Genomic DNA, 26,071 nt, shown 5'->3' on the forward strand with positions numbered 1-26,071 from the left:
CAATCCTGACTCTGCCACTTGTCAGTTGTGTGACTTTGGGCAAGTCACTTCACTTCTCTGGGCCTCAGTTCCCTCATCTGGAAAATGGGGATTACGACTGTGAGCCCCCCGTGGGAAAACCTGATCACCTTGTAACCTCCCCAGTGCTTAGAACAGTGCTTTGCATGTAGTAAGTGCTTAATAAATGCCATTATTATTATTATTATTCCCTGCAGACAAGGAGCTTACAGTTTAGCGGGGGTAACGGTCTTTAAAATAAATTATGGATAGGTACATAACTGCTGTGGCCTGAGGGTGGGGTGATTATCAAGAGCTTAACGGATGGAGATCCATGCAGAAGGAAGAGGGAGTAAGAGAAATGAAGGCCTAACCAAGGGTGCTTCTTGAAGGAGATGTGAATTTAATAAGGTTTTGAAACGGGGGAGAGTGGTGGTCTGACATATATGAAGGAGAAGGGAGTTCCAGAACAAATCTAGGATATGGACAAGGGCTCAGTGGAGAATTAGACAAGATTGAGGTATTAGGGTAGTTTTAGGGGAGCAGAGTGTGTTTTCTGGGTCATAATAGGAAATCAGCGAGATAAGGTAGGAGGGGACAGACTGATTGAGGGCTTTAATGCTCTGTTTGATGTGGAAGTAATCATTGGAGGTTCTTGAGGAGTGGGGAGATATGGTCTGAGAGTTTTCCAGAAAAATTAGCCAAGCGACAGAGTGAATTAAGAACCAAAGTTGGGAGAGGCAGAAGGGAGTGATGTCAGTGAGAAGGTGGGATATGATAAGTGCTTGGATCAACATAATAGCAGTTTGACTGGAAAGGGAGGAGCAGATATTAACAGGGCCTTTAATGTAAAACCAACTGGATTTGGAGACAGATAATAATACTAATAATAATTGTGATATTTTTTAAGCCCTTTGTTCCAAGCACTGAACTAATCACGGAGAGAGATGTAATCCGATGAGCTCATAGTCTAAGTAGGGGGGAGAACAGGACTCTGAGGGAGACAGATTGAATATGTGGGTTGAACGAATTGAGGATTATGCCAAGGTTATGGCCTTGTGAGGTAGGGAGAATAGTAGTGTTGTCTACAGTGACGGGAAAGATAAGGGGAAGCCGGGGTTGGGTTGGGAAGATGAGGAGTTCTGCTTTGGACATGTTAAATTTGAGGTGTAAGCAAGACTTCCAAGTAGAGATTTCCTCAAGGCAGGAGAAAATGTGAGACTGCAGAGAAGGAGAGAGATCAGGACTGGAATTATAGATTTGGGAAGTATCTACCCCGGTACTTAGCACAGTGCTTGGCTCATTGTTACACCTTAATAAATACCACAGTTACTATAAATCAGGAGTGTGTTCTGACTACACATAGCTGCCCTTCATCTTTAAAGAGTATGCAACTGAAATTCTCAGCTGCGTGAGACTGCATTATTTGAATTCATTGACAGGAAACTGCAGCAGAAAGTCTAGGAATCAGGGCAGGCAACAGGGGAGGAAACCCTGAATCAGAAGAGGCTCAATAATGAAGGAACTGGATGAGCGTATAAACGACAAATTCAGGTTTTTACAGTCTCTCTGGTAAAAGGGATGCTGTCTGTATTTTAACAAGATGACAACCTTCAATTAGCAACACAATGCATTCATTCATAGGCGGTCCCTTATTGTATACTAGGGATGCCAAAAGGTTTTTAAATGTCAGTCTTTCTGATGTCTCTGCTCAAAGACAGTAGCCACACTCTCATTATTGCCACAAACGGGCCTGCTCCCAACTGGCTCCCAACTGTCCACTGTCATGTCAGTCCTGTACAGATTTGTGGGCAGTGTCTATATGTACACCTGGACTTTCCCAGCTTCTTCTCTGACAGTGACGCAGTAGTCTAAGCTTTTCTACCCTAAATAACCCAGTGTCTCGATCGGTAGCCGTTGGACTACAGTTTACCTGCGCTTCCTGTTTGGTCAGGTGTAAGGTAAAAACATTTACTGTATTGGCTAAACTGCATAATTGGCTGCATTAACTGCTCGTTGCTTTCCATCTGAATCACTGATGTGCCTGAAATAAACACCGACATACCATGCGTATGTTTAACAGATCTTGGTAGGGAAGCTTCCATTCATACTTCGTTCCAACATAATTTGTCGTGATTCCATTGCATGTTTACTTTATGACATTTACCAGCACAAGACTTCGAAAGTCATGTATTTCATTGCCTGTATGCCATCATTTTTTGTTCTAGAATTCATTTATGTGGTGTCTTTCTGGATAAACTCAATTTCATATAGTTTTTCAATCAGAGATTGCCTAAATCCGTAAAGAAAGATTTGCTCTTTAAGAGCGATTAGGATATTATTAATCAAAAAAATCCATCGATAAGTTAGAGCCTTGCATTAAGTTCTTGGCACTGTATACTGGAGTGAGCACACAGTCATTCATTCAATCATATTTCTTGAGTGCTTACTGTGTGCAGAGCACTGTACTAAGTGCTTGGGAGAGTACAATACAGTAATAGACACATTCCCTGACCACAATGAGCTTGCAGTTTGGAGCGGGGGAAGACATGCATTGATGGAAATAAATAAATTACAGATAGGTCCATAAGTTCTGTGGGGCTGGGAGAGGGGAAAAACAGAGGGAGCAAGTCAGGGCGGTGCAGAGGGAATGGGAGAAGAGGAAAGGGGGGCTTAGTGTGCCTTCAATAAGGCTTTGAATGGGGGGAGAGAAATTGTGTGTTGGATTTGAGGAGGGAGGGTATTTCAGGCCAGAGGCGGGACATGGGCAAGGAGTTGGCAGTGAGATAGATGGGACTGAGGCACAGTGAAAAGACTAGCATTAGAGAAGCAAAGTGGGTGAGCTAGGTTGTATTAGGAGAGTAGCGAGGTGAGATAGGAGAGGGCAAGATGTTTGAATGCTTTAAAAGCAATGGTGAGTAGTTTTTATTTGATGTGGAGATGGATGGGCAACCACTGGAGTTCTTTGAGGAGTGGCAAGACATGTCCTGAATGTTTTTGAGGAAAAATGATCCGGGCAGCAGAGTGAAGTATGGATTGGAGTGGGGAGAGACAGGAGGTTGGGAGGCTGATGCAGTAATCCAGGTGGGATAGGAGGAATGATTGTATTAACATGGTAGCACTTTGGATGGAGAGGTTTTGGCGATGTTGTGAAGATCGAACCAACGGTTTTTAGTAATGGATTGAATACGCGGGTTGAATGAGAGAAAGGAATCGAGAATAAGCCAAGATTACAGGCTTGTGAGACAGGAAGAATGGCGGTGCTGTCTACAGTGATGGGAAAGTCCACCAGAGGACAGGGTTTGGGTGGGAAAATAAGGAGTTCTACTTTGGAGATGTTAAGTGTGAGGTGACAGGGGGACAGTCAAGTAGAGATGTCTTGAAGGTAGGAGGAAATGCATGACTGCAGAGAGGGTGAGAGTTCAGGGCTGGAGATGTAGATTTGGGTAACATCTGCATGGAGGTGGTGGTTGAAGCCTTGAGAGTAAATGAGTTCTCCAAGGGAGTGGATGGAGATGACGATTAGAAAGGGAGTCAGAACTCCCTGAGGGACCCCAACAGTTAGGGGGTGGGAAGCAGAGGTGGAGTCTCCTAAGAAGATGAAAATCAACAGCCAGAGAGATGAGGAGAATCAGGAGGGGACAGCGTTAGTGAAGCCAAGACATGACTCCTTCCCTCAAGATGGTGACATTCAATACAAGAATGTTGTCTAAATCCCTGAACAATTAGTGTGTGCATGTGTTGTTCCCATGTTTCAAAAACATTTCTGACCGAAGAATCATTGTTGTGATGAAAAACAGTGCCCCCTGAAGTTCTTAAAATAAAATTAGACTGAGAAAATAGAGAAGCAGCGTGGCTCAGTGGAAAAAGCCCGGGCTTTGGAGGCTGAGGTCATGGGTTTGAATTCCGCTCCACCAATTGTCAGCTGTGTGACTTTGGGCAAGTCACTTAACTTCTCTGGGCCTCAATTACCTCATCTGTAAACTGGGGATTAAGACTGGGAGCCCCCCAAGGGACAACCTGATCACCTTGTAATCTCCCCAGCACTTAGAACAGTGCTTTGAATGTAGTAAGCGCTTAATAAATGCCATTATTATAATTTTTTTTTTTTTTTTTTAGGATGTTCATTGGTTCTCCTTACTGGAAGGCATCTATGTCTAGGCCCAGGAAGGCACAGTCTTTCCTAAATGGAAGTAGCTACTTCCAGGCTCCGTGGGTGGCCCTCCTCTCTTTTAGGTCTTGCCATATCCCTGCAGCCAGCTCTCTGGCCCTCCAACTCCCCCTTTTCCGGCCCCCAGTTCTCGGGATCGACCAAGTTCTCCGCTATCCCATGATGAGCCCACGTGTGGTTAGCTGAACCTGGGCTGCCCATCTGTTCCCTCTCCCTATTCCAAACACATACGCGCACACACACAAACACACACATACACAACCTGGGTGCCCTGATCCTGGCTACCCAATAGACCACCATCAGAGAAGCCCAAATCCCCGCACCGTGTGGCTCCCCACCTGCTGCCCTGGGCCCTGAGGAAATAGATTGAGAAGTAAAGGGAGGGACGACTATCCGCTGCTGAAATCAAGAAAGTCAAACCTTTCAAAAGACTCCATTTCTGAGGGTGTGAAAAGAAAATCTCCGCGTAAAAAGAAAAATGAAGCTGGCTGCCATCTGACTAAAATTAAGATGCGATTTTAGTCAAGTTTTGAAGGTGGGGAAGGGCGATCACCCACAACATGTGAAGCGGGAGGGATTTCCAGGCTGGAGGCAGAATGTGGGAAGCAGTGAGATGGACATGATCAAGGTAAGGTGAGTTGGATGGCATTAAAGCGGTGAAGTATTTAGGCTGGATTGCAGTAGAAGATCAGAGAGGTTAGATAGGAGTGCTTTAAAGTCAAGGGTAAGGAATTTCTGTTTGATGCAGAGCTTGAGAAGCAGCGTGGCTCAGTGGAAAGAGCCCAGGCTTTGGCGTCCGAGGTCATGGGTTCAAATCCCAGCTCCGCCAATTGTCAGCTGGGTAACTTTGGGCAACTCACTTAACTCCTCTTGGTCTCAGTTACCTCATCTGGAAAATGGGGATTAAGATTGTGAGCCCCATGTGGGACAACTTGATCACTTTGTAACCTCCACAACACTTTGAACAGTGCTTTGCATATAGTAAGCGCCTAATAAATGCCATTATTATTGTCATTATTATTGAAATCACATTGAACCCTAAAATCATTTGAATTTTGGGGATTTTCTTGTCATATAACCCCACAAAGTAAGCATTTTTTAATTCCTTAGGGCCAGAGCTCATCTACTATTTTGACCAAAGCATAACCCAGACTTAAGAAAACTGGTACTATTTTAATCAGAAAACATGCATTTTACTTGAAATAGATGTAGCTATATCTACTTGGTTAAAATGCCCCATATTTTTATTTCAATTAGGATGTTGCCAAACTTCTTAATGTTGGCTTTTTTAAAAAGTATTGGTTCTGACCCCCCATATTAGAAGTGTACTGTGTCATACTGAAAATAAGTTGCTATTTGGGCTCCTTTGCCATGGGAGCATGCTAACTTGATGGATTTTAAAGCTTGATGAGAGATAAAGTCATCACTGCCTAGTAAAATGTGCTTACATCATTGGAAGATGAATATTTGGTCCTGCAGAAACCTGATTGCTTACCTTGGTATTTCCAAATCCCACTCCCCACATGACAAAGGTCAGACAAGCTGCCAAAGAGAAATATTAGAGAAGCGGCGTGGCTCAGTGGAAAGGGCACGGGCTTTGGAGTCAGAGGTCATGGGTTCAAATCCCAATGCTCCCTCACATGCCTGCTGTGTGACCTTGGGCAAGTCACTTAACTTCTCTGAGCCTCAGTTCCCTCATCTGTAAAATGGGGCTTAAGACTGTGAGCCCCCGTGGGACAACCTGATCACCTTGTATCCACCCCAGCGCTTAGAATAGTGCTTTGCACGTAGTAAGCACTTAAGAAATACCATTATTATTATATTAGCCCTGGGATTGGGTGCATTATATTGAAAGTGAATGGGAGTTGAATCTGCCTAGGCAGTCAGGACAGAGAGCTGATGGATTATAAAGGGAATTCTAATTCGATACAAATTCATATTATAAATAGGTGGTCTTCCATAGACTTGCAAAAAATATGTGCATATTTGTATGTGTGTTTACATGTAGTTACACTCCCAACATTTCAATCAGGTAGTTATGTTTGAACTCCTCATTTTAGCCACCTTATAACTCCCTTAATAGCCTCGTAATTTTGGATAAGGCCACTCAAAGTGTCCTATTTTTCATTGAAAATAAACAGAATCACCACATTTTTGCTGTATTCTTGGATTATTGAATCTCAGATCACCCTTATTTTCATCTATTTCCCCCTCTCCTAGCAAGTATCATCTTTCCAGAGAACGGTTATGAAATTGACTTTGAAATTGCTATATTGGAGTTCAGTGAGTAGGTGGAACGGATTCTCCTAGATGATTCTGGAACTTAAATATCAGCAAAAAGGAAAATAATAATACTAACAAAAGCAGCCTTTTTTTTCAGAGTTTCTGAGGTAGGCTATACATATATCAGTTCCCTTTTTATATTCCTAAGGGAGTCGAGAGATTCGGATTCTAGTCCTGGGTGTGCCTCTTTCCTGTGGTGCAAACACGGGACAAGGCATTTCACTTTTCTGTGACTCAGTTTCCCCTTCAGTTAAAAGGGGATTAAAATACCCATTCTCCCTCCCTCTTTGACAGTGAGCCCCAGGTGGGACAGGGAGTTTGTCTGAACTGCTTTTTTTTGTATTTATCCAAGTGTTATTGACAATGTTTGGCACCTGGTAAGCACTTAATCCCCTCTCAGGGTCCATCTGGAGAGTTTCCAGTACTCTACCAGTGTCAACTACAGGAGGGGAAGTCAAACAGACTCCATTCCATCCCTAGCTTGGGCAGTGAGTAGCAAGTGGAAAGTAATCTGCTACAAGTCAAAAATCAACAGTGTCATGAGAGAGACTTGAGGGCAGAGACTCGAGGGCAGAGACTCAGTTTACTAAGCAGAAGGAGGCAGTGGTAAACCACTTCTGGATTTTTACAAAGAATGGATACACTATGGATACACTACCAGAGAGATCACGGATGGGGATGGGGCGTTCTGGGAGAGACGTCTCCATAGCATCGTTATGGTTCAGAAGCGACTCGGCAGCGTAAAACAAGTACTTAATAAATAGTATTATTTTTATGGTTATTATTACATCATCATTATCTGACAAGGCAGTCTATCCGTGTGGTAAGCCAAATCAACAAGAACCTTTAGGATAAATTGATCTTTACTACCAACTTTCAGTTATTCAAGAATGGATTATCCTTGGGTTCATTCATTCATTCATCCATTCAATCGTATTTATTGAGCGCTTACTGTGTGCAGAGCACTGTAAGAAGTGCTTGGGAAGTACAAGTTGACAACATATAGAGACGGTCCCTACCCAACAGCGGGCTCACAGTCTAGAAGGGGGAGACAGACGTTCAAACTCCTAGTTCTTTCTTCCCTCTCCAGCGTGATATTTTTCTGCTTATTAGCAATATCATAAGAAAGCTAGTAAGGCAAAGAGATAACTCAGAAGTCACACCTTCAAGGGTAAATTTCTTTGTAAAGATTCATTCATTCATTCATTCATTCACTCAATCGTATTTATTGAGCGCTAACTGTGTGCAGAGCACTGTACTAAGCGCTCGGGAAGTACAAGTTGGCAACATATAGAGACGGTCCCTACCCAACAGCGGGCTCACAGTCTAGAAGGGGGAGACAGACAACAAAACAAAACATGGTAACAAAATAAAATAAATAGAATAAATATGTACAAGTAAAATAAATAGAGTAATAAATATGTACAAACACATATACATATATATAGGTGCTGTGGGAAGGGTGTGAGCCCGTTGTTGTGCAGGGACCGTCTCCATATGTTGCCAACCTGCACCTCCCAAGCGCCCAGCACAGCGCTCTGCACACAGCAAGTGCCCACCAAACACGATTGAATGAATGAATGCATGAATGAATGACACAACTTGAGTATCTAAAACAAAAGGAGGATCCTCTTCTGTGCCTTGGACTGAGGTGTCGATTGGATTGTATTTTCACTTTTTATCGCATGACGTAAGCTCGAGAAAATCTAAACCAATTTCCATTTATAGATTCCTAATTATAATATTAATCTTTAATGAAAATGGAAATTTTAAAAAGCATTTCTCATTGATGCCTAATTTGCCCCACGTGTTTCTGATCTGGGGCGACTTACACACAGATATTTTGGCCCTACCTTGGATAATTAAGGAGTGAATACATCGCTTAATTTTTGTCTAGCAAGTATTTTGAGAAAAGTACTTGGTAGGCTTTTTCTACATTCTGATTCATTTGATCAATTTATTGAGTGCTTACTGTGTGCAGATCACTTTTGTCTAGCAAGTATTTTGAGAAAAGTACTTGGTAGGCTTTTTCTACATTCTGATTCATTCGATCAATTTATTGAGTGCTTACTGTGTGCAGATCACTGTACTAAGCGCTTAGAGCACTGTCCTAAGTGCTTAGAGTACTGTGCTAAGCACTTAGAATACTATACTATGAATTCTTCTGTGCTCTGGAAGATTTTTCATCTACTTCCTCTTTTTGCATATACAAACATTTAACGCAGTCAAGAAAATTAGCACGGATTCTGAGCTTGAGGCAAGCCAGCCTAACTGCGGGTTAACGTTTTAATTAAAATGGAATATATACTTCTTAAAACCTTCAGGGACCAGGTCAATGGCTGCACCATTCCTTCGAGAAAGATTAGAAGTTTGAGAGATTGGTGGTAGTTTTGTGGCCTGACACTACAGTAATCTTTGAAATTATCAGGTAATTTTGTCATATTACTAGCCTCAAGAAATTGCCTAAAAATCATTTATTTTTCCAGCTGCATACACCTTAGCTACCCCAATAGACAAATGAAAATGGTCATTTTTACCCAGAGAAGAACAAAGGAAGGTGCCGTGTGAAAGTAAAATCCCTCCTTTTTGGTTTTGTTTTCTACAGGGTGCAGCTTTAATTAGGATGGTTGCCAATTTTATGGGCCATTCCCTGTTTCAGCGGGGCTTACAGGTAGGTGAAATGTTTACTGTTGCATACTGTCTTACCTTTGCCTTTGTCAGTCTATTATTTTCAAGGTTTGGGAATTCACCAACTCAGTATGGCCGAATTTGACTGAAAACATTAAGACTTGAACAAGAGTCTTCCAAATGACGATTGGAATTTGTGGGTGCAATTCTGAGAGTGTTAACTGGTTGAACTTTAACTGCTATACAATTTTCGCTTCCACTTGATGTGCGCTGCCAAGTTGAAGTAATTTTCAAATGTGTAAGAAACCAAATAATGCGTGTTGAAAGAGTTTGCTGACAAAAATCTAGTTCAATTGCATTTAAATTGTGCTATGAAAATAAAGACGAACCGTACCAGCCTCACTCAAAAACATAAGGCAAAGACAATCTAATCATATTTTTGTTAGTTTCCTAATCTAAAACCTTATGTTTTCTGTTTACCTCTGTGAAACGTGAAGTGCTCTTCGAGATATTTTGAAAGCTAATTTTTTCCCTTAAAATAATTCCTGTGCAATATTCATCACTCTGAATATTACAACTTAAGTTTCCTAAGCAGCAATGCACAGCAAAAGAATAGTCCTTAAGCTTTAAACACAAAAATATAATGAGCAATAGTATTCCCTCATTTCGTTGCAATCTGCTGAGTAAATCGGGTTACTGGTAGCTCTGACCGATGAATTATGTATGATGCATTCTGCTACTTAGAAGTGTCCTTTAAAATAAATTGATGTTCACCTGAAATACAATTAGGCTAAGACAGAGAGAACAATCCATCTTATCTGTTCCTAGTAAGCTTTTCATTTAGAAATTTAAAGAAAATACACCTGGGATCAGGTCATATTTTAGTGCTATAATTCTAAGTCTTATGAGAATGTACTGAAAGATAAAATCTAAATCAAGAATTAAATATATAAATATCAGCAAAAATATAGACGTAGTTAACACAACACAGAAAAAACATTTCATCAAAGACCAGGGTTCATTTTCGCCTCTGAACATTTTTGAAGTTTTTAAAGCTTTGATCCAAAGATGACACTTCATTTAGGAAATATTTTGACAGGTTAATAGACTGGTATAATTTTGCTTATTTTCTCTGCATGTTCCTCCTCAATAACAATATCAATGATAATGGTACTTGTTAAGCTCTTACTGTGAGCCAAGTGCTGTATTAAGTGCTGAGGTAAATACCGAATAATCAGGTTGGACACAGTAGGAAGCAGCATGCCTCAGTGGAAAGAGCCCGGGCTTTGGAGTCAGAGGTCACAGGTTCTAATCCCATCTCCGGCACTTGTCAGCTGTGTGACTTTGGGCAAGTCACTTCACTTCTCTGTGCCTCAGTTACCTCATCTGTAAAATGGGGATTAAGACCGCGAGCCCCACGGGGGACAACTTGATCACTTTGTATCCACCCCAGTGCTTAGAACAGTGCTTGGTACATAGTAAGCACTTAACAAATGCCATCATTATTATTATTAGGAAGGGGTAGGATTGAATTGCTATTTTACAGATGAGGAAACTGAGGCGCAGAAAGTTAAGTGACTTAAACTCACACAGCAAACTCACACAGCAAAGTGGCAGAGCTGGGATTAGAACTCAGGCCTCTGATTCCAGCCCTGTGCTTTTTCATTCTACTTCCTTAGAGACACTTCTATGCATTGGATGCGATGATTATTTCTCAAGGTTCTCATTTATGACTATCAGCTGTCTGAGAAAGGTATCTTTCCTGCAACAAAGATCAATGACAACTCCACAGACACCCAGGCAGAGAGCTAAAGAGGATGTTTGGATCATCAACTGTAATTCTTCCGCTCCGTAGTCACTCGGCCCACCTCTGAGCTCAGGGGAAGGTCGTTATTCGGGAAGTATCAGGGCATGAGGGATATAAAAATGAAATTTCATTTCCAGGAGCAAATTGATGTATTTGACAGATCCTGAATCACTATTTTGTCCAGAGAGGATTACTGCTTTCTAGCCATCTTCAGAACCTCCTCTCTGCTGCCATGAAGTCTCTTGATACATTATGTTAATGAGCCCAGTGAATTGCCATCTTTCCACTGTACCTGTGTGTTTATACCTACCTAAAGTCAGCTGTGTGACATTGGGCAAGTCACTTCACTTCTCTGTGCCTCAGTTACCTCATCTGTAAAATGGGTATTAAGACTGTGAGCCCCCCGTGGGGCAGCCTGATCACCTTGTAACCTCCCCAGTGCTTAGAACAGTGCTTTGCACATAGTAAGTGCTTAATAAATGCCATCATTATTATTATTGGTATTATTAAAGTGTTTACACCAATTCTCCCTTACCCTACACTTCCACTGGAGGCTATGCCACCTTAACTCACTTGTACTTATCCTTTAATAATAATAATAATAATAATAATAATAATAATTATGGAATTTATTAAGCACTTACTATGTGCAAAGCACTGTTCTAAGCACTGGGGTAGGTACAAGGTAATCAAGTTGTCCCACGTGGGGCTCACAGACTTAATCCCCATTTTCCAGATGAGGAAACTGAAGCACAGAGAAGTGAAGTGACTTGCCCAAGGCAAGTGGCGGAGCCGGGATTTGAACCCATGACCTCTGACTCCAAAGCCACTCTTTCCACTCTTTCCATGCTGCTTCTCTAATCCTTGCTGTGATTATTTCAAAACTTGGTGTGGGAGGTGTCATGTCAACATTGCATTTCATTTGCTCACTGACAGTTCATTGATCAGTCGGCTCCGAATCCTCTAAATGTCACTGGCGGCTTGCTTTATGTTCATCACTCAACCTGATTTAGTGTATCATCAGCGGTTTAGATTAGTTTACAGTAGGTCCCTGTGCCTCAGTGATAAATGAACGCCACTTGTGCATTAAGATTTACAATGTATAGTTGGGGGGATGGCCTCTCCAACGGGCACTTCATGCTGCGATGTGGCCGCGCTGTTGGAATGAATAAACCTTCCCTTATTCATGCTTCCAGCACATTCGGGCGGAAAATCCACTGGGACCGTCAGAATCCAAGTTCTTGCTTTTTCTTGCATCCAGCCCGGCCTCCCCAGTTGGAACGAATATATTTCATATTGCCTAAATTACTGCTCTATCTCTTGAATCTCACTGCGCTCTCCAGCTATATCACCCCATCCTCCTCCTCCCATTCCTGTCCAAACTCCTCGAACAGGTTATAAACAGGTTGTATATGCTGCCTCCATTTCCTCCCCTCCAGCTCCCGTCTTGATCCTCTTACGATCTTGTTTTTGGTCCCTTTCATTCTGCTGAGACCACTCTCTCCAAGGTCACTAATGAGTTCCACTTTGACAGATCTTACAGACTAATCCAATGTAACCCTCTTCAGCCTCCTGGCTCCTTTCCACGATGTGGAATACCCCATTCTCCTTGTTATACTTTGTAACTTTGGTTTTATGTGCTCATTTCTTTCCTAGTTATCTTCTCTGGCCACCATTCCTTTAGACTCTTTCATGGGCTTCTCCTCTGTTTCCTCTCTTCTGGCTTTGGGTCTCCTTCAAAGTTCTGCTTTAGGTCCCTTTCTCTTCTGACACTACACTCACTGCCTTGGCAAATTTATTCTCTCCCTGGCTTGAGCTCTGCAGAAAGGCAGTCCTGACCTCTCTCATTCTCTCCAATTCCTCCTGTCTCCAGGACACCTCTACAGGTCGGTCCCCTGGCTCAGTGGAAAGAGCCCGGGCTTTAGAGTCAGAGGTCATGGGTTCAAACTTCGGCTCTGCCAATTGTCAGCTGTGCGACTTTGGGCAAGTCACTTAACTTCTCTGTGCCTCAGTTCCCTCATCTGTAAAATGGGGATTAAGATGGTGAGCCCCCCTTGGGACAAACTGATCACCTTGTAACCTCCCCAGAGCTTAGAACAGTGCTTTGCACACAGTAAGCACTTAATAAATGCCATTATTATTATTATTAGTAGTAGTAGTACTTCAAATTTAAAATGCCCGAAACTGAATTCCTGTCTCTTTCCTCATTGAAGTGTTGCAGTGACAAAATGTGATGGTTAATTAAAAAGAAGTTCTTTAAATAAATGAAAGTGCTGTACAAATTCAAAATGCTATTATTTAGGAAAGGCTAGAGTTGACAGTGCTATCTGCAAAGGCAAGTATTACCTTCAAGTAGCTAATTCTGTAAAATGCAGAGTTTCCAGAGTGAAGCCTTCTAGGAATTGGGGTCATTCTCCACAGAGTGTTGGTTAAGTAGAGGCGGAAAACTCAGAAAAGGAGTTTAGATATACAACTGCTGGCTGCCTCTTTCCTGCTTCCTCCAAAATGTGTGGACTGAGTATTTACCCAGTTTCCCCTTGGACTAGTCTAATGCTAATTCGTACTGCAATGTGGCCTCACTGTTGGAATGCATAAACCTCCCCTAATTCATTCTTCCAGCATATTTTGGCATAAAATCCACTGGGACAGTCAGAATCTGCCTCCTCAATTGGAATTAATTTATTTCACATTGCCTCAAATTATTGCTCTATCTCTTCTGAATCTCACTGTGCCCTCCAGTTATAGCACCCCATTTTCCTCCTCCCATTCCTGTCCAAACTCCTTTAACAGGTTATAAACAGGTTATAAATGTTGCTTCCATTTCCTCCCCTCCAACTCCCTTCTTGATCCTCCCCAGTTTTATTTTGGTCCCTTTCATTCTACTGCAGTCTAATGCAGGCATGAAGTGCCACACACCAAATGCCTACTGCAAGGCAAGGTTTATTTTATTTTATTTTTAGTGGTATTAAGTGCTTACTGTATGCCAGGCACCGTACTAAGTGCTGAACTGGGTAAATCAATCAATCAATCAATCAGTCGTATTTATTGAGCACTTACTGTGTGCAGAGCACTGTACTAAGCACTTGGGAAGTACAAGTTGGCAACATATAAAGACGGTCCCTGCCCAACAGTGGGCTCACAGAAAAGATAATTGGGTTGGACACAGTCCCTATCTCACATACGGTTCACAGTCTTAATCCTTATTTTACAGTTGAGACAACTGAGGCACAGAGAAGTTAAGTGACTGGCCCAAGATGACTTAGCAGAAAGGTAGTGGAAGCAGGATTAAAACCCAGGCCCTCTGACACTCCCATTTCTGCCCTCCATTGTCCAAACTGGTAATTCGTCAACCAATCACTCACTCAATTAGTATTTATTGAGTGTTTACTGTGTGCAGAGCGCTGACTAAATACTTGGGAAAATACAATATAACAGAGTCGGTAGGTGTGATCCCTGCTCAAAAGGAGCTAACAATCTACAGTGGGTGATAGACATTAAAATAAATTACAAATAGGGGAAATTAAGTAGAATATAAGGATATTTACATTAAGTTCGGTGGGGTTGGGTTTCATAAGAGTTGATACAGTCCTTGTAAATTTTTTCCTGGCTCATTTTGGAAACTGAATATGCTATGAGTAGTGACTATGTAGATCTTGCTACTTCCAGCCTTTTTAGTGTCATGGGTTCTAATCCCAGCTCTGCCACTTGTCTGCTGTGTGACTGTGGACAAGTCACTTCACTTCTCTGTGCCTCAGTTACTCATCTGCAAAATGGGGAATAAGACCGTGAGAACTATGTGGGACAGGGATTGTATCCAACCCAATTTGCTTGCATCCACTCCAGTGCTTAGTACAGCGCCTGGCACAAAGTAAGTGCTTAAGAAATACCATAATTATTATTAGTAGTGTGGGGGAAGTTTTGTACATTCTTCCTGCAATTCCATGTTTGCTCATTCGTACCCAACTGGTGAGACTGTTGAAAACACCGTAATTTTCAGAAGGTCAAAATTGCCTTAATTTTAACAATCACCCTTTTCCAAGATCTGCTCTGGATATTTGAGGCTCTTCCATTTAACTACCCATCCTGGGGGGGTGATAAGCACTGCTTAATTTAAACCAGACTGAGAAACTAGGTGTTAACAATTCACTGAAGCAGAAGACATTCACCAAAGTCTTCTGAAAGATTTCTTTGGAAAGTTGTGGAGCCCCTTCTGTGATCTGTAAATTTCCAGGGTTGTTGCCAGATCCCTTCCTTATAGATGAGTGTTTCAATCATAATCTGTCGGTGCTAGTAAAAGTGGCTATTTGTAACAGGCACAGAGAAGTTTAGTGGCTTGCCCAAAGTCACACAGCTGACAAATGGCAGAGCCGGAATTAAGAACCCATGACATCCGATTTCCAAGCCTGAGCTGTTTCCACTAAGCCACGCTGCTTCTGTGTGGGTTGAATGAGAGAGAGGAGTCAAGGATAATGCCAAGGTTATGGGCTTGTGAAAAAGGAAGGATCGTGGTGCCGTCTACAGTGATGGGAAAGTCAGGGGGAGGACAGGGTTTTGGTGGGAAGATAAGGAGCCCTGCTTTAGACAGTTTGAGATGAGGGTGAGACATCCAAGAAAAGATGTCTTGAAGGATGGAGGAAATGTGAGACTGCACAGAGGGAGAGAGATCAAGGCTGGAGGTGTAGATTTGGGAATCATCCTCATAGCTGTGGTAGTTGAAGCAATAGGAGCATATAAGTTTTCCAAGGGAGTGGGGGTAGATGGAGAATAGAAGAGGACCGAAAACTGAACCTTGAGGAACCCCCAGTTACAGGGTGGGAGGCAGAGGAGGAGCCCATGAAAGAGACGGAGAAGGAGTGGCCGGAGAGATAGGAGGAGAACCAGGAGAGGACAGTGCCAGTGAAGATTTTCCAGGAGAAGGTGAGAGGTCGAGAATAGACTAGAGACCCTTGGATTTGGCAAGAAGGAGTTCATTTGAGACCTTTGAGAGAGCAGTTTCTAAGGAGTGAAGGGGACAGAAGCCAGATTGGGGGTGGACAAGGATGGAATTGGAGGAGAGAATTCTGAGAAAGTGGGCGCAAATGACTCGCTCGAGGAGTTTGGAGATGAATCAAAGGTGGGAGATGGGTCCATAACTGAAGGGAACTATGGGGTCAAGAGAGGGTTTTTTTTTAGGATAGGAGAAATATGGGAATGTTTGAAAGCAACGGGGAAGAAGCCACTGGAGAGCGAACAGTTGAAGGTGGCAATTAGGGAGGGAAGAGAATTTTTTAATAAAGTGTGTAGGGATGCGGTCAGATGCACAGGTGAAGGGGTGGATTTTGAGAGAAGGCTGGAGATCTCCTCTAGATATTGCTGGGAAAAAATGGGAATATTGAAGAACGGGCAGGGGGGGGAAGGACTGGGGAGGGGCAGGGGAGATTTTGGGGAGATCATGCCTGGTGGTTTCAATTTTCTCTGGCAGGTAGGTGGCCAGGTCATTGGGCACCAGGGATGGGGGCTAGTGAGGGAGAGGGAGTTTGAAGAGGGAGTTAAACAACTGGTGAGGACAACCGGCATGGGTGTCAATAAAGATGGAAAAATAATGTTGCCTGGCAGAGGACAAGGCAGAGTTGAAGCACTTAAGGATAGCCTTGAAGAGGATGAGATCAGCCTGATGTGTCAATTTCCACCAACACTTCTCTGTGGCTCGTGCACAGGAGCGAAGGAGATGGGCTGTGGGGATGATTCAGGGCTGTGGGTTAGTGGTACAAGAGTGACGAAGGGGTAGAGGAGAGAATAAATTGAGTTCAGTAGAGAGAGTGGTGTGGAGAGCATTAATTTCATTCATTCATTCATTCAGTTGTATTTATTGAGCGCTTACTGTGTGCAGAGCACTGTACTAAGCACTTGGGAAGTCCAAGTTGGCAACATACAGAGACAGTCCCTACCCAACAGTGGGCTCACAGTCTAGAAGGGGGAGACAGACAACAAAACAAAACATACTAACAAAATAAAATAAACAGAATACGTACAAGTAAAATAGAGCAATAATAATAATAATAATAATATATAATATTATAGAGTAACAATATTAAAGTAATTAAGAGTAATAATAACCAAAGCAGCAACGTTCTTACTATCGATTGGTCATCAGGGAGATAAAAATCAAGGATACTGCCAAGGTTTCAGGCATCTGGAGGTATTGTCTACAGTGATTTGAAAGTCAAGGGACCCCAGGGTTTGAATAGGAAGAAATTCAAGGCTACGTTAAGGATACAGATGGAATAATAATGATGACATTTGTTAAACGCTTACTATGTGCAAAGCACTGTTCTAAGTGCTGGTAATAATGATGGTTTTTGTTAAGCACTTTCTATGTGCAAAGCACTGTTCTAAGCACTGGTAATAATGATGGTTTTTGCTACGTGCTTACTATGTGCCACACACTGTTTTAAGCGCTGGGGGAGATACAAGGTAATCAGGTTGTCCCTCGTGGGGCTCACAGTCTTAATCCCCATTTTACAGATGAGGTAACTGAGGTCCGGAGAAGTGAAGCGACTTGCCCAAAGTCATGCAGCTGACAAGGGGCAGAGGCAGGATTAGAACTCACAACCTCAGACTCCTAAGCTAGTGTTCTTTCCAGTAAGCCACACTGCTTCTGTGGAAGCTTTTTAAAGAAGCAGCACGACCTAAAGGAGAGGGCATGGGCCTGGGTTCTAATCCAGCTTCACCACTCGGCTGCTGTGTGTCCTTTGGGCAAGTCACTTCACTTCTCTGGGCCTCAGTTACCTCATCTGTAAAATAGAGATTAAGGCTGCGAGCCCACTGTGGGATAGCGACTGTGTCCAACCTGGTTAACTTGTGTCTCCCCCAGTGTTTAGTACAGTGTCTGGCACATAGTCAGCACTTAACAAATACCGTTAAAAAAAAAGTTTTTTAGCAGCATTAGTTTTAATCTTCCAAAGTGCAACCACCGCACGGTTCCTTAAGGCATAATATTGCCACTGTTAAAGACAGAATTATATTGATCTGACCTAGTAATGACATTTCCTAGGCTCCCGTTCCTTATATTTGATATAATTAACATACTTTTCTTTCAGTCACCCGTGTAGTCGCTTGGGGGTTGATCCCTTAATTAATCTCACTTTTATTGGCATCAGGGATGGTGATCTTTCAGCTAGCTCAAAGTAAGCCTCGAGATTATTGGAGTTTATCTCAATTCTACTTCAGGACTGCAGATCAGGAAAAGCCAGCGATGATCACCAATACTGAAAACATTCCCCCACTTTCCGTCAATTGTCTCAGACTTCAGCCTGTGGTCTTAGAAACCCAAGCCCCCTCCCGTTTCTAACTAGGTTCATTAATCATCATTGATCTTCTCAAGGAGAGTTAGCTCCAGTTATCTCTTCATTCTTTATCTTTCATCGTCTTCATTCTCGTCATCATCAATAGTATTTATTGAGTGCCAACTTAGCCGAATTAGGTTCTTGAAAAATACAATAGAAGTATATTCCCTCCTCCGTTCCACCGCTCACATTTCTCACCCTGAATGGAGCTCCCTCCCTCCGAGTCTGCCAAATCGCATCATTCACCTTCTTTAAAGCCCTACTGAAAATCCACCTTCTCCAGTAAATATTCCCTAATTAATTTCTGCTACCCCAAATTGAATCAATGTAATTGGCAACCTTATGCTAATGGGCTACTTATATTTATTCATCTACTCATATTTCCATACTCCTGCTATCATTACCATCTGTAGCTTTGCTCTTCCTCCGTGCCTCCACTATTTATAAAGATTTTGTTCTGCTTATCTCTCCTAATGCCTTGTGAGATCCTTGAGGACACGGGCCATTTCTTTTATTTTTAATCCACTCTCCCTTAACATTGTACTCCTGCACACAGTAAACACCACTGATCAATTTATATCAGGTAGATTAAAAAAAAAAAAATCCTTTTCCTTCTAAGGAATCCTCAAATGCACAAATATATCAGTTTGAGGGGCAAAGTGTTAACTGCACACTTAAATAATTCCTAATAGTATTCACATTAGAATCCTTTAACTCAGGAACATATTTTTTGAGTGCACGCTATTTAAATGCATGGAAGTTAATTTTCTGTCAATATGGCACACATGCTTATTTAGGGATTAAATTTATTTCTGAAAGGAAAAGTAACGAGCACACAAGTTTTATTGTTTAATCAGTTCAGGTTAGTTTCCTCTAGCACATTACTACTCCTGTGAAAGTATTAGAGCTTTATTGTAACGGAAGTAATACAGGTGATGGTTTTTGTTGATCAGCCATTTTCAGTGACTGTTTCTGCTCCATTTCTGCTTGTTTTGAGCTTGGTAATTACTTTTTCTCTTTTTCTTATTTTTTTCTGCAGTTCAATTGCACAACTACAATTATAAAACATTCAGATAACATCGATTGGCTCAGGAGCTATTCAAGATAATTAGTATATAACATTATTGCTTTTTCTTTTGAAACAAAATGATACTGTTTTAATGATCTGAGCCTAGTGGTATCATTATTTATGCTGTTATTAGTCAACACTAGGGAAATGAAATTGTGAAGCAAACATATTATTTAATGCCTAAAGTAAATGTGACCCCTAAACAAAATCTAGTCCAAGTCAGAGAGCAAATAATTTCCTGCTGAAAAATAAAGAATTAGGATAAGATGGGGGTGCCTCAGGGGAAGGTATTACCAGATAGAGGGATAAATCAATCCAGACTGTTCTTGAGTTCCATTTTATTCCTGTTTTCCAAAGGGGTAACCTACAACTCGATACATTTGAATCCAATTATCCGGGTGGAAATTGCTTATGCAAATCAGTGTGAAGTAATGAGGTGTGGATAGAGAGCAACATAACAGTTGACCTGGAGTTACATAGACTAGCACTGTCTAGTAAGTCTAGTCATCACTAAAAAAATGAATAAATAAATTGGGTTCCCATAAAAACATCACGCAATAGTATGAAGATGCTATTTGACAACTTCGGGCCCACATTCACACTTTCATGAAATAACTATCCCCTCAATTCATGGTGGGTCTCAGAGTTATCACACTATATTTGTCAGATAGATGGGATACCATAAATATTAGGATGAAAAGAACAATATGATCACAGTTCATTTTTTCAAGTAGTTGTGGTATTTGTTAATCACTTCCTGTGTGCCAAGAACTATACTAAACGCTGGGATAGATCCAAGTTAATCAGACATAGTCCCTGTCCCACATGAGGATGACAGTCTAAGTAGGAGGGAGGGAGTGCTTACTGTGTGCAGAGCACTGTACTAAGCGCTTAGGAAGTACAACCTGGCAACGTATAGAGACGGTCCCTACCCAACAGCGGGCTCACAGTCTAGAATGGGGAGACGGACAACAAAACAGAACATGTGGACAGGTGTCAGGTCATCAGAATAAATAAAAATAAAGCTAGATGCACATTATTAACAAAATAAATAGAATTTTAAATATGTACAAGTAAAATAAATCTGTACAAGCATATATACAGGTGCTGCGGGAAGGGGAAGGAGGTAGGGTGGGGGGGATGGGGAGGAGGAGAGGAAAAAGGGAGCTCAGTCTGGGAAGGCCTCCTGGAGGAGGTGAGCTCTCAGTAGGGCTTTGAAGGGAGGGAGAGAGCTAGATTGGCGGATGTGTGGAGGGAGGGCATTCCGGTCCAGGGGAAGGACGTAGGCCGGGGGTTGACGGCGGGACGGGTGAGAACGAGGCAGAGTGAAGAGGTTAGCGGTGGCAGAGGAGTGGAGGATGCGGGCTGGGCTGGAGAAGGAGAGAAGGGAGGTGAGGAAGGAGGGGGCGAGGTGATGGAGAGCCTTGAAGCTGAGAGTGAGGAGTTTTTGCTTGATGCGTAGGTTGACGGGCAGCCACTGGAGATTTTTGATGAGGGGAGTAACCTGCCCAGACCGTAGTTCTCCACTTGAGACAGTTGTCGTTGTCCGACCGTGTTCAAACATTTTGGGAAGCGGAAATCAATCAGCCTATCAATAAATGGTACTTGCTGAGTGCTTACTTTGTGCTGAGTGCTATATTAAACGCTTGGGAGAGTACAGTGCAACAGAGTTGGTTGACGTGATCGCTGCCTTGAAGGAGTTTATAGTCTAAAAGGGGAGACAGACATTAAAATAAATTACAGCTAGAAGAAGCAACAGAGTATGAGGATATAATAATAATAATAATAATAATAATAATGATAATAATGACAGCATTTATTAAGCACTTATTATATGACCTCTGACTCCAAAGCCCGGGCTCTTTCTGCTGAGCCACACTGCTTATGTGCCAGTGAGACTGGGGTTGGGGGAATAACATCAAAGTGTTAGGGGGGAAACACTCAAGGGAATAGGGAGTCTTCTAGACTGTGAACCCACTGTTGGGTAGGGACTGTCTCTATATGTTGCAAACTTGTACTTCCCAAGCGCTTAGTACAGTGCTCTGCACACAGTAAGTGCTCAATAAATACGACTGAATGAATGAAAGGGAGGGAAAATAAGGTGGGGAGGTGAGACATTAGTAAAGCCAGTAAACACTGGGGGATTTCCTGATTTTCTCAACATCTTTTAAAGAAGGCTGTGAGCCCCACGTGGGACAACCTGATTACCTTGTGTGTCCCCCCCAACGCTTAGAACAGTGCTTGGCACATAATAAGCACTTAACAAATGCCATTATTATTATTATTATTATTATTGTTAGGCTGCTTGGAGGAGATAGGCTTTCAGTAGGGCTTTAAAGATGGGGAGAGTGGGGGTCTATTGGATGTGGACAGAGTTTCAGAAAAGAGGAAGGGTTCATTCATTCATTCATTCAATCCTATTTATTGAGCGCTTACTGTGTGCAGAGCACTGTACTAAGCGCTTGGGAAGTCCAAGTTGGCAACATATAGAGACGGTCCCTACCCAACAGCAGGCTCACAGTCTAGAAGGGGAAGACAGACCAGAAAACAAAACATATTAACAAAATAAAATAAATAGAATAAATATGTACAAGTAAAAGTGACCAAGGGGTCGACAATGAGTTCTAGTCCGTAAATTCTTGCCCCTGAGGTGGGAGACCGGCTGGTCGTGACTGACCAACAAGTCAGGGGTTACGGAAAACAATTTCGGGGGATCGTTTTCTTCCCCTCGCCCAGTTTGTGGGGAGCGGTGATGCCTCCATCACTGTCACACTGCCTTCCATTAGCAGCTCCCTCTGCCCATCTCTAGACTTGGACTTGGACTTGCCCATCATCGCGAGCCTTTTGACGGGAAAACCTGAAGCTCTAAAACCCACCGAATGAATTGATTATTGCGATGATGTTCTCTCAACCGTGCCAACTATGTTCCTTATGGGGCACAGGGGACAACAAGAGAGTAGGCGAGGAGGGGTGCAGAACATTATGCGGTACCCAGAAGAGCACAGGATCCATTTGAGGCTGAAACGACCAGAACAAATTTTGACACTACCATCTGTGTCTGCCACACTGCCAGACGTTTTTCACGCTTCTGGCTGAGGCTGTCTCCCACCGCCTGTGGCCTGCTGGAAGTCACGGAGCCTGTGCGGCAGAGAACCTGAGTTCTAATACCAATACTGCGACTTCCCAGCTGTGAGACCATGGGAAGGCGTCACCCGTTGCCCGGGAATGAGTTCATTTGGGAATCAGCGTTGTGAGAGAGAGACAGAGACAGAGATCATTTGGGAATCGGTGTCGTGAGAGGGAGAGACAGAGACACAGAGAGACCAGGGACAGAAAGCCTGAGTTTTATACAAAATTTATTCCACAAGGCGAATTGAATTATTTGATTATTTTAGACATGGCAAATTGAATTAGATTATTTGAGATGCGGCGAATTGAACTTCCCTTCTGGGAGGAGTATGATTATTTCAGGATATTAGAGCTTTATTAGAGAAGCAGCGTGGCTCAGTGGAAAGAGCCCGGGCTTTGGAGTCAGAGGTCGTGGGTTCAAATCCCAGCTCCACCGACTGTCAGCTGTGTGACTTTGGGCAAGTGACTTCACTTCTCCGTGCCTCAGTTCCCTCGTCTGTAAAATGGGGATTAAGAGTGTGAGCCCCACGTGGGACAACCTGATCACCTTGTATCCCCCCCAGTGCTTCGAACAGTACTTTGCACATAGCGCTTAACAAATACCATTATTATTATTATTATTATTATAATGATGGCATTTATTAAGCACTTACTATGTTCAAAACACTGTTCTAAGCGCTGAGGAATATACTTATCTGTTACTTGCGCATGACAAAAACACCCAGGTCCCACCCAGGAGGAATTCCCTTATGGTTTGTTCGCACGTGGTGAGGCATATAGCTCCCACCCACGAGCACTTCCCACTTGGCACAAATCCGCTTATACATTACACATCCATGGTGAAAAGCCTGGCTTCCCGTCCCATGAGCATTCAGGGGGGACGGGCTACTCACCCTTCCCACGGCTCCTCACTCGGTTCAGGCCGAGTGGGCATCTCACGCTCTGGGCGCTTAGTACAGTGCTCTGCACACAGTGAGCTCTCAATAAATACGATTGAATGAATGAATGAATGGGCAGAGGTGACTTGTAGCAAGTCTCGATTCGCTGCACAGAAGGTCAGAGGCCGCAGGTATTTATCACGTGTTCCTAGGCCACTCCAGCTCCCAGCCTCAGTTTATCTAATCTCTGCCCTCCCCCTTTTCATGCTTAATTTGATTAGCACAGGGGTAAGGACACCTTCAGTAGTCCCGACTTGGGCTGTCAATCTAGGAGTTTGGGTTCTGGAGGAGGGATCCCATCCTCACTTCCGAGTTCTGTCTGCTGGCTCAGGTGGTCACGAGATAGCATTTGACCTTGAGGTGGATGGTACTTCGGGGTCAACTTGGGACCGCCGGTCACAGTTTCTCTGGGCTTCACTCTCCTCATCTGTAAAATAGGGATGTAATCCTTACTCTTCCTCCTTCTTTGACTGAGAGTCCCATGTGATATAAGGACTGTGTCCTTATATGAGAAGCAGCGTGGCTCAGTGGAAAGAGCCCGGGCTTTGGAGTCAGAGGTCACGGGTTCAAATCCCGGCTCCTCCACTTGTCAGCTGTGTGACTTTGGGCAAGTCACTTCACTTCTCTGGGCCTCAGTTCCCTCATCTGTAAAATGGGGATTAAGACTGTGAACCCCCCATGGAACAACCTGATCACCTTGTAACCTCCCCAGCGCTTAGAACAGTGCTTTGCACATAGTAAGTGCTTAATAAATGCCTTTATTATTATTATTATTATTATTATTATGTCCAAGCTGGTTATCTTAAATCTACCCCAGTGCTCAGTACTAGATACATAGTAAGTACGCAACAAATACCATAGTTATGATTCTGATGCCCTAGTTTGCTCATCAGTTGAAAATCTCCATCACCGATCGCATAAACCCGCAATTTCTTCACTTTTTGGATTCCCTACCCCCGCATCCTAGGGGGCTGTAGGACAGATTTTTATGCCAATTTGACACATGAATAACAAAATTGTCAGAGCAGGTTCTGCCTCCTTCAATCCTTCCTCTTTATGAAGAAGCAATATAATCTGTAGTATTTTCATCAAATGTTGCCAACTTGTACTTCCCAAGCGCTTAGTACAGTGCTCTGCACACAGTAAGTGCTCAATAAATACGATTGAATGAATGAATGAATGAATGAATGAATGAATGAAAGTCATTACTTCACCGTTTTAATAATATCCTTTTATGAAGAGCTTAATATGGAGCAAGTGCTCTGCACACAGTAAGAGCTCAATAAATACGACTGAATGAACTGAATGAATGAGCAAGTGCCATACTAAGCCTAAAGTTAATCTGATCCACTAATTAATGATATTTATTGAGCACTTATTGTCAGACACAGTCCCTGTCCCACAAGCAGCTCACAGTCTGAGAGGAAGTGAGAATGAGTATTGAAATCCCATTTTAAAGATGAGGAAACAGAGGCATAGAGTAATTTGAGTAATTTGCCTAAGGTCATTCAGAAGACCAATGACAGAGTCAGGATTAGAACCCAAATCTCCTGACTTCCAGTTTTGTGCTCTTCCCAGGAGGCCACTCTGCTTTCCCGCTGCTTCATTTATATGTTTTCATTTTATTTATACTCATAACTTCTTACTGGACTCTTCATTTTTTGTGATAAATGAATCTTAAGTGCAGTTATCAATTTTAAATAACATGAAATAGCTTTTTGTTCCTGGAGAAATATCCATGCATGCTCTTAGTCTGTATATTGAGGCAATGATGAAAAATATCCTAGCCCCAACACAAAATTCTTATTAAAAAACGTTCCGGAAGTTAAATTTAGGATAGCTAAAAAGCCAGCCAAAAATACTTCTACAGAAATCTGTTTTATTTTCTGATAAAATGACCTGGCTTCTTTTCAAATGCAACTCAGCTACAGTCATCGGCTAATGAACTTGGCTTCTATTTTCTTGCCACTGCTAAGCTGAGTTTTCAATGGCATATTCATTTTGCCTAATCTGGTTTTCTAATGCATCTCATCACTCCTGGCTCTCCCCGGGCACGCTTAGTGTGTGTTGACTTAAAAAATAAGGAAGATCTGAATTTTGTAATGCTTCACTTCTTTGACTTTACTCGTCTGCATTCACCAGCTAAAATCCAATCCCAATATACCTCTTTCGGATTCTCTGTAAGGCTTAATTCCCTGCATTTCTCCGCACTTCCACTTAATTTGCATTTCAGGCCCCAACAATTTCTAACCAATTCTACCATAATTATCCCAGGAACTGGTAAGCTTTATGATCTTTTTATTCAGATCATTTACTCCTGTACATCCCCTCCCTTTTCTTCCCGTATATTCCCTACTGAGAATTTATAGCTCATTCATCCATGCATCCAGCAATCAATCAGCAATATTTATTGAGCGTTTACTATATAGAGAGCACTGTACTAGGGGAATATTATGCAATGGAATTCGTAGACATAGTCCCTGCCCATCAGTGACTCACGGTATTTACTGAGTACCTGTGAGCTGATCATCATTCTAGGTATTTGGAAGAGCGCTATGCAACAAAAGTTAAGCAAAACTACTGGAAGAACTTACAGTTTATTGGGATTCTTATTGTTTTTAGACTGTATACTCAAGAGCAGAGATTAAGTCCTCCAACTGTACTGCACTCTACCAAGTACTTAGTACAAGACTCTGCACAAAGTGGTCAATCAATACCATTAAT

At 42.5% G+C, this 26,071-nt stretch overlaps 1 protein-coding gene across 1 annotated transcript in view; it reads left to right on the top strand.

Moving 5' to 3' along the window:
* The window catches only part of TRHDE (thyrotropin releasing hormone degrading enzyme), a 455,067-nt gene that overhangs the window by 264,823 nt on the left and 164,173 nt on the right, over nt 1-26,071 (top strand). Inside the window, exon 8 of the mRNA XM_038756056.1 lies at nt 9,057-9,122. Within this exon, the coding sequence (XP_038611984.1) occupies nt 9,057-9,122 (66 nt within the window). The remainder of the gene's footprint in view (nt 1-9,056; nt 9,123-26,071) is intronic.

Source organism: Tachyglossus aculeatus, chromosome 14 (genome assembly GCF_015852505.1).
Source record: "Tachyglossus aculeatus isolate mTacAcu1 chromosome 14, mTacAcu1.pri, whole genome shotgun sequence".
In the NCBI taxonomy this organism is placed as follows: Eukaryota; Metazoa; Chordata; class Mammalia; order Monotremata; family Tachyglossidae; genus Tachyglossus; species Tachyglossus aculeatus.